This window comes from Impatiens glandulifera, chromosome 4 (assembly GCF_907164915.1).
Source record: "Impatiens glandulifera chromosome 4, dImpGla2.1, whole genome shotgun sequence".
Classification (NCBI taxonomy): domain Eukaryota; kingdom Viridiplantae; phylum Streptophyta; class Magnoliopsida; order Ericales; family Balsaminaceae; genus Impatiens; species Impatiens glandulifera.
This window is the reverse complement of record NC_061865.1, coordinates 35385864-35399962: the sequence shown is the minus strand read 5'-3', so window position 1 is coordinate 35399962 and position 14099 is coordinate 35385864. Positions and strand designations below refer to the sequence as shown.

Here is a 14099-nt window from a genome sequence, read left to right as displayed (position 1 = left end):
TTATGTTTAGTCATCAAGTCACCCTTCCACAACATATCATTCGCTTCAAATCTTTCGCTCCCTCTATCATTACTCAAATATAAAACTTCAAAAACCCAAAAAAAATATTTATAATAACATAAAAGTTCAAAAAGATATGAATTTTCTTGGACTTAAACACTTAAGTAAACACTCACCTAAAAGCCTAAAAATTAATAAACTAAGAATAATCTTAATCTTTGGATATTTAAACTCTTAGTCTCATTAACATTTATGAAACTTATGTGAGATTTTATTTTTATAGGATTTAGACTATCTTTCATTTTGTTGTACATTTCTTTCATTTCAATTTGCTGTACATAAAACACAAGATTCACATCAAAAGTGGACAAAATTACTATTAGTCTTAGGGTAAATAAAAAAAATTGAAATGATAAAATGTAAGGCGTAAATTATGTTTTAAAAGTCCAAAACTAACGTAGCAAAGACCTAAGTGGCGTTGTGGGACACAGTTACCTTAGACCCTTTCCTGGACGTAACTAGGCACCGAACTCGAAAGAACTTCTAATTGTGGCGTGCATATATATAAATTATTTTCCTAATTTAATAAAAATTGGGTGGCGACTACATGAGATTGATAAAATCGAAAAACTCTAAATAGACCTATGACAACTTCTCATTAAAAATTTCAATCTCTCCCAAATTCGACGAGATGGTAAGTTATGGAGTGGTATATAAAGTCTTATTTTAAACATTAAATTTTCGATCACGTAAAAATTGACTTTTCTCACAAATTTTCAAAAGTAAAGTAGATATAAATGGTGAAAGCTTCCCATCCAAACTTGGTGATTTCTATCGCGCACAATGTTTTGGCGACTCTGCTGGGGATATTCGATGCTTAGCATGAAAATCAATTTTGAGCTAATTTTAAAATCTAATGTACACTTTAATGGTCTTCCCCAAATACACTTTAATTGTTTCCAATTATATGAGTTTGGGGCTCATATGTGAAGATAATATAAGGTATACGTCGTTGGACGAAGCCTACATCTATATTATTCTGTGCTAGGGTTTGTCTATATGGATGATAACCTCAATCCAGCATTTTGAGACTTTGTGTGAATTTATTCGATAAGATACACTAGGAAAAAATTTGAATTAACCCTCTCTTCCTTTTCGAACATCCCATACTCTTAAAAATGACGAATTTCATATAAGAGGTGATGGGTATGTACAATTGAGAGTCCATCTTGCATCGACGGTCTTCGTCCTTCCCGGTGAAATCACTCTCTTAAGCCCTTTCATGTTTTAGAACAAAAATCCAAAAGGCCAATTCAATTAAGACGTTGTCTCGTCTCGTCATGTCGAACAATAAAGCCACTTTACGAAGCCTTTTGTTTGTTATATGGCTACTATTTATATGTAAATACATGTAGCTATACCTAGGCACTCATTCTATCTATTCGAATATAAAAGAACATAATATACTAAGATAAATATCATGATATATTAGACAATTAAATTAACAGGTAAACACTATAGTTATTATAGTTGTTAAGAAAAAAGCCTAGGAAAAGTCAAGGAAAATAAGTCTAGATCAGAAAAAGTAAAAAAAAAAAAAAAAAAAGACTACGTCTAGAAAAAAGAAAATCTAAAAAAGATAAAAACAAAGAAAAGACAGTCTAGAAAAGAAAGTCCAGGAAAGAGAAAAGATAGGAAACATACACTCAAGAAGAGAAAAAAAGTATAACTTAACTAGTTCTTATTTTTGTGTCTTTAATACTCAAATTATTATAACGATTTTAGACCTAGATGATGAGTAGATGATCGAACGAAGGACCTCTAGTGTAGCGTGTGCGGAATGAGACGTGAAGATGTGGAGACGAGAAGACTATGAAAATGAAGATTAGACTAAACTTTTTTATTTGTATTTTGTTTCCATGTAAACATCATTTAAATTTCCGAGCGACATTGTAACGTGAGGATGAGGGGGTATGATTTGTGATTTTAAGTTTGGTTCTTTATCCACACACCTAGAAAAATAAATAAAATAGCTTTTTCTAATATACTCATCTCTTCTACATTTTTTTTTTTACGAATGGATAATAAACGTATACGTTTTCATAGTGGATTTGTTTCTGTCTTTTGTTGAATCTTTTTCATGGCTCGATAGATAATTTGATAAGCCAATGATTTTTTTTCCGTGTTTCAGAATACGATTAACCAACATGTTATGACTTGTCGTCATCCTCACCTTCCTCCGGCTTATCATCGGCAGTCTGTTCTCAACGATGACAACTAAACACAAGGGTGGTCGAGTTTTATTCAAAAAAATTAATTATTTTGACTTACTGTTTTTATGTAAATGATAAGGAAAAAAGCAGTAGGAACTAGAATGAAGAGTGCAGTAGCAATAAATGCAAGAATATTTACTTCCATAATCTCATCTTTTGAATCGGGATCTTTTGGCTCAACTTTATCCCAATTTTGCCGAGGGAGTAACTCCATTTTTCACCTTAAATCGGTCAAAATATGCAGAATTTTTGACTTTTCGCGGAGGATTAGATCCAGTAACTAGTGGTCTATGGTCGTGAACTTCTTTTCTCGGAGAAGAAGCAATGACGGTATCTGGGGAATAAGCATCGGCTAACTCTGTGCCAGCAGCCGCTGCGCGAATTTCCTGAGAAACGAAGTTTCACACTCATGTCACGTCGAGGTACTGCAGAAGAAAAAATTGCAAAATCGGATCCAAATTATAGAATATACATGCATTCGAGTAACGCATCATTGCTCATTTTCTCTTGAAAAGGTCTTGAACTTATCTCGTTTTCTTGATCGTAGAACTAACGTTTACGTTTGCCGTGGGGACTCAACGTGATGCAATATCATACCGGTACACTAAGGCAATGTCTGACGACAAACTCGCAATCCTACTCGTAATTGAATATATATATATATATATATATATATATATATATATATATATATATATATTCTCATTTTCTTGTTTTTCCTTGACTGGACACTTAAAAGCTTAAGATTTTTATTTCACTTCATGAACAAAGGAGAGATTTAGATCTCCTCTAATGATGTGTTATTTGGATTGAACCCTTATCTATTCATTAATTATACAAATTATCGAACCAAAATAGAGAAGTACTCTTCCTTGCTTCTTATATATTTAAAATATAAAATACAAATGATATTTCAGCCGTTTTCTCCAAAAATCGATTTATTTATTTGGAAAAAAACCTACATCAAACAAGCTCTTTGTTTCCGATGTAGCGATCTTGAGGGGTAGGAAACAAATCTTTGGAATTCACGGTGTTTTCATGAACCATTAAATTGGTAGGAGCATGAACATGAAGTCTTGGTGAACCCAATCCTTCTAGACCAGGAAATGGGGGCATGAAGCCAAAGTTGCTAGTAGTCATCATCAAGTGATCACATCCCATGAATGGTTGAAGAAGAATCCCTTCTTCTTGAATCTGACCAAACTTAGAAATGAATTCGAAGTTTCCGTCTTGAAATGTATATGTGGATTCCGTATCCACTCTTGGAAACCCACTAGTCGGAAGTGGATGAACGGAATTGTGGATTGGAAATTTGGAGATATGGGTTGTAGTGTTTTGATTCAAGAAAGAAGCATAGATTCGGGAAAGTTCAATATTGTTAGGGTTGTTTTTTGGGTACATAGTAGTGGGAAGGTTCTCATTAATATGAAGGGTCGTTAGAAGCCTTGGCTTAAGCACCCTACGGGTTCTTCTGCAAGTGCCACCAATGGGCACGTTCCTTAGAGAACCGCCTCTTGTCCAATATCTTCTACAGCCCTTGCAGAAGTATCTTGGCTGAGTGAGACTGTAGTTGTTGTAGTAACAAAACTTAGTATTACACGAGCCACAGCGTGGGCAGTTTGGCGATGGTTCCAAGCTCGGGTCCCAACCGGTATTAGCCCTTTCCCTTTCCCTTTCCATTCCTCTAAATGTTTAGAATAATGTAGAATTCTTGAGTTGGTGGGTTTTGTAGATGATGAGGGTTTTGGCATAGATTAGCAAAAGGGACCCGCAGGCTGATGCTGGGTGTCCGTGTTTGTGCCACTTGGCAGGGATTGAGGGTGGTGATGGGAGCAAAGGCATTGATTTTCTAAATGAACTTGGCTTCATGAAGGAGACATGTTTTTACATGTTACTCTAAATGATATACAAGATCTGCATTGAGAAATGAAAACTCTTTATTATATGGTAAGTTTGAAAGTAAGATATTAATGAGTGGAATGTTGGGGAGATAGATAGCTTTCATAAACACTAGAAAATTGAGAGAAAATAAAGGAAGGAGGATTCTTGGATCATGTGCTTCTTGGATCTCACACAAAGTGATTAACTTCATATTATAATATATTTGGACAATAGGATCTTTAAGATGATATCAATTAGATATTGTTGCCTCTCATCTTATTTGTATCTCATGACAATGTTGTCGATAAATAGAAGATTCAGTTGATTCTAACTATTTTGAAGGTTTTTCTGGCACGGCTTCCTCTTTATCTTCCATTTTTTCCCTTTTTTTTATCCTAATTTCTTTAGAGGTGACTATTATATGTCCCGCAATTACCTTTTAATTAGGATATTCTTAGTAAGACGTTTTTCAAATTTGAAAGTATCATCACGTTTCTTTCTTTTTAATGCATGTAAACAAAAAATGCCATATAAAAAAATATCATATGTTTCAACTTCTTAGTTTTATATTTACCATCTAGTATCTTAATTATATATTTTAAATATTGGATTTAATATTTTTTAAATTATATCAATATTTATTTTAATAAAATGTTTATGTTTTCTTTAGATGAAAATATAATTATAATGTTCAGATTTTATTTTGAAGGTTATAAGTTAGAATATGTCCTCCCATTTTTAAATAAGTGGTTTGAAATATAAATTTAACTAGTAATTTTTTATCTTTTAAAAAATATTTTTTTTTATTTAAACTAATTTTGGAACTTAAAAGTTTTAATATAGACAAAAACATACAAACAAATATTCATAGGGTATAAAGTAACAATAACAAAATATTCATTCAGTACGTATAAAGTAACAATAATTTAAAAATAGATGTGATATTTATGTATTATAATTGTAGATTAAATTTTATACGGATATTTAAATTTACTTAGTTTATCTCTAATAAAATCAGTTGGGAATAAAACAATGGTTTTAGACTCTTTCTAATATATGATTCTCTCATAGACATTAACCAAGATTCAAAAACTACTATTCTTTCACATTTGATTCTCTCAAATTGAGATTCAAATTAACTTAACTATGTATAATATGTAAAGATTATATATACACTGATTCGGTACCATTATGTTTAAAATGTTATGTATGAATATATATATATATGAATTTTTTTATATATTTTTAAAATTAAAAAAATATTTATATTCTTAAAACGTTATATTTGACTATTTTATAAATTTCGATGAAAAGATTCCGAATAAGATTTGATGTTGATGATACACTAGTAAAAAAAAAGATTTAAGGACGGCTTTTACCGTCATTATTGTATAAATTACCGTTGTTAAAAGACAATTGCGGCAATAAAATTATCGTAGTCGTCGTTAATAATTTCGTCGTTAAAGAGATTTTATTATTTAAGTCGATAAATTTACCACCGATAATAGCCTTTAATTGCGATTTATAAAACTCAGTTAATAATCTCTAATTGCGGTTTATAAAATCGCAGTTAATAGTCTCTAACTGTGATTCCTAAAACCGAAGTAAATTGTTTACTTATAAATGCAATATTTTTACCGCAAGTAATAGTTTCTAACTGCGGTTTAAAAACCGTAGTTAATAGTGGGTATATACTAGTCTCTAACTACGGTTTTAAAATTGCAGTTAATAGTATCTATAAAGCGGATAAAATATGTTGTTCCAGATTTGGTCTTCCAAAATGTATCAACCTTCACAAAATAGGTTGACTCTTCACTTCTCTCTTCATTCTTTTTGACTCAATCTATGAAATGACCAATTTTTGTGAAAGTGGAACATATTGGAACACCAAATCTAAAACAACATATTTGAACCCTCTATAAAAGCGGTACAAAAAATCGTAGTTAATAGTTATTTGACTATATATACAGACATTATTTTTACCGCAAGTAATTGTTTTGAACTATATTTTAAAAACAGGAGTTAATAGAGCTATATGTGTAGTTAATAATTAGTTGGTTTATTCCATCAATAATTATAAATATGACATTTTATTACTAATCAATATTTATTTACATATAATGATGCTTAATTTCAAAAGTGTCTGAATTGCTGGGTCGAGAGCTATGGTTAATTTGAATATATATGTGAGAGTAAATGTATGTTTGGATCGAATTGTGGGTTCAACCGCCCATAAACTTAAAACGTTTAAAAATAAAATTAAAAATGCTACATATATGTTTCTAACTTGGAACCTAACAAAACATGTATAACCCTTTACTAAGCTAATAAAACTTTATATTTTCAATTCAACACCAAATTTGATGAACGCATGACATTTTAACAATATAAGTTCAACTTTTTAACTAATCTAATCTAAATATATATATAATGATGCTTAATTTTTAAAGTGTCTGGATTGTAGGGTCGAGAGTTGTGGTTAATTTGGATATATATATGTGAGAGTAAATGGATAATTGAGTCGGATTGTGGTTGACTCGCACAACTTAAAATGATTAAAAATAAAATTAATAATAATATATGTATGTTTCGATTTGCAACCAAACAAAATAACCCTAACCAACTAGGCTAATAAGAATTTATATTTTAAATTCAACACCAAATTTGATGAACATGGGACATTTTAACAATATAAGTTCAAATTTTTAACTAAATAATATATATATATAATGATGCTTAATTTCAAAAGTGTTCAGATTGTGAAGTCGAGAGTTGTGGTTAATTTGGATATATATGTGAGAGTAAATGGATACTTGGGTCAGATTGTGGGTTGACCCGCCCATAAACTTAAAACGGTTAAAAATAAAATTAAAAATGATATATGTATGCTACAAACTTACAACTTAACAAATCAAGTAAGCCCTTTAACCAACTAGACTAATAAGACTTTATATTTTAAATTCAACACCAAATTTGATAAATGCGGGATATTTTAATAATATAAATTTAACTTTTAAACTAACTAATCTATATATATATATCTATATATATATATAATGATGCTTAATTTCAAAAGTACTCGAATTGCCGGGTCGAGAGTTTGTATTAATTTTGATATTTATGTGAGAGTAAATGGATATTTAGGTCGGATTGTGGGTTGACCCGCCCATAAACTTAAAACGGTTAAAAATAAAACTAAAAATGTTATATGTATGTTTTGAATTTGCAACTTAACAAAACAGTTACAACCCTTAACAATTAGGCATATAAGACTTTATATTTTCAATTTAACACCAAATTTAAAGAACGCGGGACACTTAAACAATATAAGTTCAACTTTTTAACTAACTAATATATATATATATAATGATGCTTAATTTCAAAAGTGTTCAGATTGTCGGGTCGCGAGCTGTGGTTAATTTGGATATATATGTGAGAATAACGGATATTTGGGTCGGATTGTGGGCTGACCCGCCCATAAACTTAAAATGGTTAAAAATAAAATTAAAAATTATATATGCATGTTACAAACTTGCAAACAAATAAATCAAGTACATCCCTTTAACCAACTAGGATAATTAGACTTTATATTTTAAATTCAACACCAAAATTTGAAAAATGCGGGACATTTTAATATTATCAATTCAATTTTTTAACTAACTAATTTATATATATATATATATATATATATAATGATGCTTAATTTCAAAAGTGTTAAGATTGTCGGGTCGAGAGTTGTGATTAATTAGGATATATATGTGAGAGTAAATGGATACTTGGGTCGGATTGTGGATTGACCCTCCCATAAACTTAAAACAGTTAAAAATAAAATTAAAAATTTTATATGTATGTTTTGAATTTGCAACCTAACAAAACAGGTACAACCCTTTAACCAATTAGGCTAATAAAACTTTATATTTTCAATTCAACACAAAATTTGATGAACGCATGACATTTTAACAATATAAGTTTAACTTTTTAACTAACATATATATATATATATATATAATATGATGCTTAATTTCAAAAATGTTCGGATTGCCGAATCGAGAGTTGTGGTTAATTTTGATATATATGTGAGAATAAATAGATACTTGAGTCGGATTGTGGGTTGACATATCCATAAATTAAAACGGTTAAAAATAAAATTAAAAATGTTATATGTATGTTTCAAACTTGCAACATAACAAAATATGTACAACCCTTTAACCAACTAGGCTAATAAGACTTTATATTTTAAATTCAACACCAAATTTGATGAACAAGACATTTTAAAAATATAAGTTCAACTTTTTAACTTACTAATCTAAATATATATATATATATATATATATATATATATATATATATATATATATATATAATGATGCTTAATTTTAAAAGTGTCTGGATTGTCGGGTCGAGAGCTGTGGTTAATTTGGATATATATGTGAGAGTAAATGGATACTTAGGTCGGATTGTGGGTTGACCCGCCCAACTTATAACGGTTAAAAATAAAATTAATAATGATATATGTATGTTTCGAACTTGCAATTTAACAAAACAAGTACTACCTTTAACCAACTAGGTTAATAAAAATTTATATTTTAACTTCAACACTAAATTTGATGAACAAGACATTTTAAAAATATAAATTCAACATTTTAACTACCTAATTAATATATATATATATATATATATATATATATATATATATATATATATATATATATATATATATATATATATATATATATAATGATGCTTAAAGTTAACAAACCACCAACGTCATCAATTCTCTTTTCTAATAATTATTTTCTCTCTCTTAATATATATATATATATACACATATGTATACACATAAAATAATAAAATTATTTCAATAATTTCAAATAGTCTATAACTTGAAGTGGTCTAGTAGTTAAAGTATTAATATTTAATGCTTAATACCAATGTTCGAATCCAAAAACAAACAAATTTATATTTTTTAGAATACATTCTTGACTATAAATATATTTTATCTTATATTTTTTTCTTTCCTAATTTTATTCTCTTTCATTAATTAATTATATATATAAAAAAATTATTTTTTATCAATAATTTATATATATATATATATATTAAATGTTACATTATATATATATATATAATAATTATTTTTCATCATTAATTTTATATAAATACATTTTATCTTTTATTATACATTTTTTTATCAATAATTTATATATATATATATATATATATATATATATATATATATATATATTAAATGTAGTTTACCTTTTATATATATATTTACCTTTTATATATATATATATATATATATATATATAATTTTTCATTATTAATTTTATTTAAATTTATTTTATCTTTTATTATACATTTTCTCTCTCATCATATATATATATATAATATTTTCTTTATTAGTATAAATAATTTTTTGATTAATATAAAAATTAACTAATTGGTAATAAATATTAAATATAAAATAAATATATATACATACACAAAATAATAAAATTATTTCAACAATCTCAAGTGTTTTAGCGGTTAAAGTGTTCATATTTTGACTAGGGTTTGAATCTCAAAACATGCAAATTTAGATTTTCAAGATTGCATTCTTGACTATAATATATGGTGGCGCGCAACTTTTAAACAAAGGATATGAGGCATTTGAAAGTGTGAGATCGGAATTAGTGATTGGTTTCTCGAGCATTTAAAAGTGTAAAGTCACGAGATGGAGGTTGGGTGGTGGGTGGTTTATCGAGTGTCAGGTCGGAATTAGTGGTTAGTTTGGAGAGCATTTAAAAGTGTGAGGTCGCGAGATGGAGGTCGGGTGGTGGGTGGTTTGTCGAGTCTGAGATCGATCGGAATTAGTGGTTGGTACATCGAGCATTTGAAAATGTGATGTCTGAATTAGTTGTTGGTTTGACGAGCATTTAAAAAGTGTAGGTCACAAGATGGAGGTCGAGTGGTGGGTGGTTTGTCAAGTATGAGGTTGAAATTATTGGTTGGTTTGGCGAGCATTTGAAAGTGTGAGGTCACAAGATGGAGGTCGGGTTATGGGTGATTTGTCGAATGTGAGGTCAGAATTAGTTGTTGGTTTTGCTAGCATTTCAAACTATGAGGTCACGAGATGAATGTCGGGTGGTTAGTAATTTGTCGAGTGTGAGGTCGGAATTAGTGATTAGTTTGGCAAGCATTTGAAAGTGTGAGGTCACAAGATGGAGGCCGGGTGGTGGGTGGTTTGTCAAGTGTGAGGTCAGAATTAGTGGTCAGTTTGAAAAACATTTGAAAGTGTGATATCATGAGATTATGGTCAGGTGGTGGTTAGTGGTTGGATAAGAGGTTTATGATTAATTGGGATTGGTTGTTGATTTGTTGAAATTATAGTAAAAGAGAGGTTGACTAAGATTGGTGAGTGGTTTATCGAGGGGATAAAAAAAACATATGAAAAAGTGTGAGTCACAAGATGATGGTCAATTGAGGGGTTAAGTGTTAGGTCATGAGATGAAGGTTGGGTGGTGGTTAGTGGTTGGTTTGACGTTGGATAAGAGGTATGTGATCAATTCGGATTGGTTGTTGATTTATTGAAATGAAAGTAAAAAAGAGAGGTCGACTAAAATTTGTGAGTGGTTTGTTGAGGGGATAAAAGGACATATGAAAAAGTGTGAGTCACAAGATGATGATCAATTGAGGGATTAAGTGTGAGGTCACGAGATGAAGGTCATGTGGTGGTTAGTGATTGGTTTAACGTTGGATAAGAGGTCTGTGATCAATTGGGATTGATTTTTGATTTGTTGAAATGAGAGTAAAAGAGAGGTCGACTAAGATTGGTGAGTGATTTGTCGAGAGGATAAAAAAGACATATGAAAAATTGTGAATCACACGATGATGGTCATTTGAGAAGTTAAGTGGGAGTACTAAAGGATAAAATATATGTTAACATTAAGTTTAAGATTAAACTTAATTTTTACAAACTAAAACCAATTTTAAATTAATTAAATTTGAATAATATTAATTTTATCTAAAACATTTATAGATAAATAATACTTTGTATATATTCTTATCCGTACAAATACCCATGATTCATGGTAGTATTCTTAAGAAAAACAATAAAAATCATTCAAAATAATATTATATAATTCACATTCAATTTTTATATGATTACATCAAAATATAATTATGTAGTAATCAAAGTCATACAAAATAAACAGTAGTATATCAATAATAATTATCAAATTCCAAAGATTTTAAACTTCTTTTCATTCTCCAGGGCCTGTAAAATATTAAAATGAAAAATTATCCATTAGCAACAATTTTCAAAATTCACAATTTAAAGTTACCGTACACATAATTTTCAATTAATCCAATTCAGTTTCAATGTCATTGGAATTGGAAGAGAGAATTCATACTAACACGCTGATGAGATGGTGCAAATTTTAAAATCTCATTTTTGTCTTCAAGAGATTTTACTGTTCCATTCATTTATCTTGACTTAAAATTTTATTACAAATCCAAAACAAATCTTTGAATAAAAAACCATGGAGAAAACTGAGGAAATGAATTTAGCCCTATAACATTCATCGGTTATTTCAAATTTATATCAACGGGCAACCACATTATGATAGCATGATAGGTTTATACCAACGGGCAACCACCTCATGATAGTTTGAAAGTTTTATACCAACATGATAGCTTGAGAGGTATATCAAACTAAAATTCATAAATAAAGCTAATTATATTCAATGACCCCATTTTCAGACATTTTATATTCTTATATATATTTAAATTTCTTAGTAAAGAATTTTTTGTCATATTTCTGTTAATACACAATAACACAACTTAATAAATGCATCTTCAAACCTATAAACAATCATTATGAACAAAGGTAATATACTTACAATTCTATATCTGAAATCTTTGTGTATGTCCCCCTATGTTATTGTTGTTCTCAGACGATTTACTTAACACTCAAACAGAAGTGAAAATACTTCGATACTTTTTAAGCATAACTTGCTAGGCTTTATAAATAGCCAATAAATGAAGACTCAGTCTTCTACAATCAACGTAATAGAAACTTATGAAAACATAACAAAATAATAGGACAATTACTTGGCTCCTGATTAGTAGGAGATTATTTCAAACTCATAAACAAATTAATGACTAATTCAAACCTAATAATGCCTCTCCTAAACTGAAAGCAGTAGCATTCAGTTTAACCTTTCGCAAACTCTAAGCTTTTCTCTCAATCTGACAAAGACTTCTAACCGTAATGGCTTGGTTAATATATCTGCAGTTTGATCATTAGTTTTGCAGTGCACTAACTTGACAATTCTATTTTTAGTAAGATCCCTCAAGAAATGAAACATGACTTCAATATGTTTGCTTCAACCATGAAGAACATGATTCTTTGACAATTTGATAGTTGAACTGTTATCACACATTATTGTAGTGCTTCCTGACAATGTCAACCCAAACTCCTCTAGAATTCTTCTCATCCAAATGCATTGACAAGCACAATAAGCGAATGCAACGAATTCGGTTTTTGTCGTGGATAACGTTACAACATGTCGTTTCTTAGATGCCCAAGCTAAAGCTCCTCCACTCAAAAGAAATGCATATCCGCTTGTACTCCTTTTATCGTCTATGTCTCCAGCATAATCACTATCCGTATAGACTGTTAATTCTTTAACAACTCCCTTCTTGTAGAACAAACCGAATGACAACGTACCTTTTAGATAATAGAGCACTCTTTTTGCATCTTGCATGTGTTGTTCTGTAGGAGCAGCCATCTATCTACTAGGTAAGCATACCGTGTACATCAAGTCTGGTCTTGTGAACGTGATGTACATTAAGCTCCCTATTAATTTCTTAAGTCTTGAACCCGGCACAATTAGATTCTTAACTGTGTTTCTATACTGTAGATTGATTCTTTTTAGAATTTCTCCAGCATACTTCCTTTGATGAATAAAAATCACTAAGAAATACTTCATTCTTCCTAAATCGGTCATGTCGAATTCCTCTTTCATAGATGATTTGAACTTCTCAAGCATAGATAAATCATTCCCCGTAAAGATCAAATCATCCACGTATAGACTGACAATGAGGATTTTGTTACCTTCTTTAGTTTTGACAAATAGAGTATGTTCGTATTCGCACCTTTCAAGCCCTTCTTTAGTGAAATATGCTTCGATTCGGCTATATCATGCGTAGGGAGCCTACTTTAGACTGTATAAAGCCTTTGTGAGTTTGTATACTTTGTGCTCCTCTCCTCCTTTTATGTACCATTGTTGTTGCTCAACATACACATCTTCAGATAACTCATTATGGAGAAAGGCGCTTTTGACAACCAACTATAATATACACCAACTTTTCTGAGTCGCCAATGCTAAGATCATGCGTATAGTGTCCCATCGTGCTAATGGAGCAAACACTTCATTGTAATCCACCCCTTGTTGTTGTGCATAGCCCTTGGCTACGAGTCTATCCTTGTGTTTGTCTACTTCTCCTTTCTCATTTAACTTCGTTTTGTAAACTCACTTCACCTATGACCGAGCTGGGTTCATGCCTCGGCTAATATCAAGTTTTTCCGACCGTGGAGGCTAACCATGGTCCTTTGGTCTATTTTTCATATATTTTTGTCTTGTTTAGGCTAGGAATTTCATTTGAGTTTTTGTAGCCTTTATTTTATGTAAGTTTGTGACTTATGTGATCCTAGGGTAGTATATAAAATTATAACATTGTAAAGCGTAAGATATTTTAAAAATAGCCAAAATTAATTATTAGAAACCTTAGGGGCATTGTGGGACATGGCGTCTAAAAAACACTTTCCTACAAGTAACCAAACGTCGAACTCATTTCTTTTAATTTCTTAACTTTTATAAATTAGGCGGTGACTATCTAGTAGTGAGGATAATAAAATTGAAAAAATTAAAAGTAGACCTATGACGACTTTCCATTAAA

The 14099-nt window shown here is 30.1% G+C and overlaps 2 protein-coding genes across 2 annotated transcripts; both read right to left on the bottom strand.

Annotated features, from left to right (window-relative positions):
• Nucleotides 1-2455: 2455 nt before the first annotated feature.
• LOC124935065 (dof zinc finger protein DOF3.5-like) lies at nucleotides 2456-3953 on the bottom strand. The gene is made up of 2 exons (XM_047475526.1): nucleotides 3243-3953; nucleotides 2456-2659 (listed from the first exon to the last, which is right to left on the bottom strand). The coding sequence occupies exons 1-2, from the start codon at nucleotides 3951-3953 to the stop codon at nucleotides 2456-2458; spliced, it is 915 nt and encodes a 304-aa protein (XP_047331482.1).
• Nucleotides 3954-12523: 8570 nt separating this feature from the next.
• On the bottom strand, nucleotides 12524-12928 carry LOC124935064 (secreted RxLR effector protein 161-like). Its single transcript, XM_047475525.1, has one exon. The coding sequence runs from the start codon at nucleotides 12926-12928 to the stop codon at nucleotides 12524-12526; it is 405 nt and encodes a 134-aa protein (XP_047331481.1).
• Between the last annotated feature and the right edge of the window lie 1171 nt (nucleotides 12929-14099).

Excerpts from the sequence above, each read along its gene's own strand:
- LOC124935065 (XM_047475526.1), bottom strand. The coding sequence starts at position 3,953 with ATGGAAAGGGAAAGGGAAAGGGCTAATACCGGTTGGGACCCGAGCTTG. Across the intron at positions 2,660-3,242 it reads ACATCGGAAACAAAGAGCTT|GAAATTCGCGCAGCGGCTGC; the intron begins GTTTGATGTAGG and ends TTCGTTTCTCAG.
- LOC124935064 (XM_047475525.1), bottom strand. The coding sequence starts at position 12,928 with ATGGCTGCTCCTACAGAACAACACATGCAAGATGCAAAAAGAGTGCTC.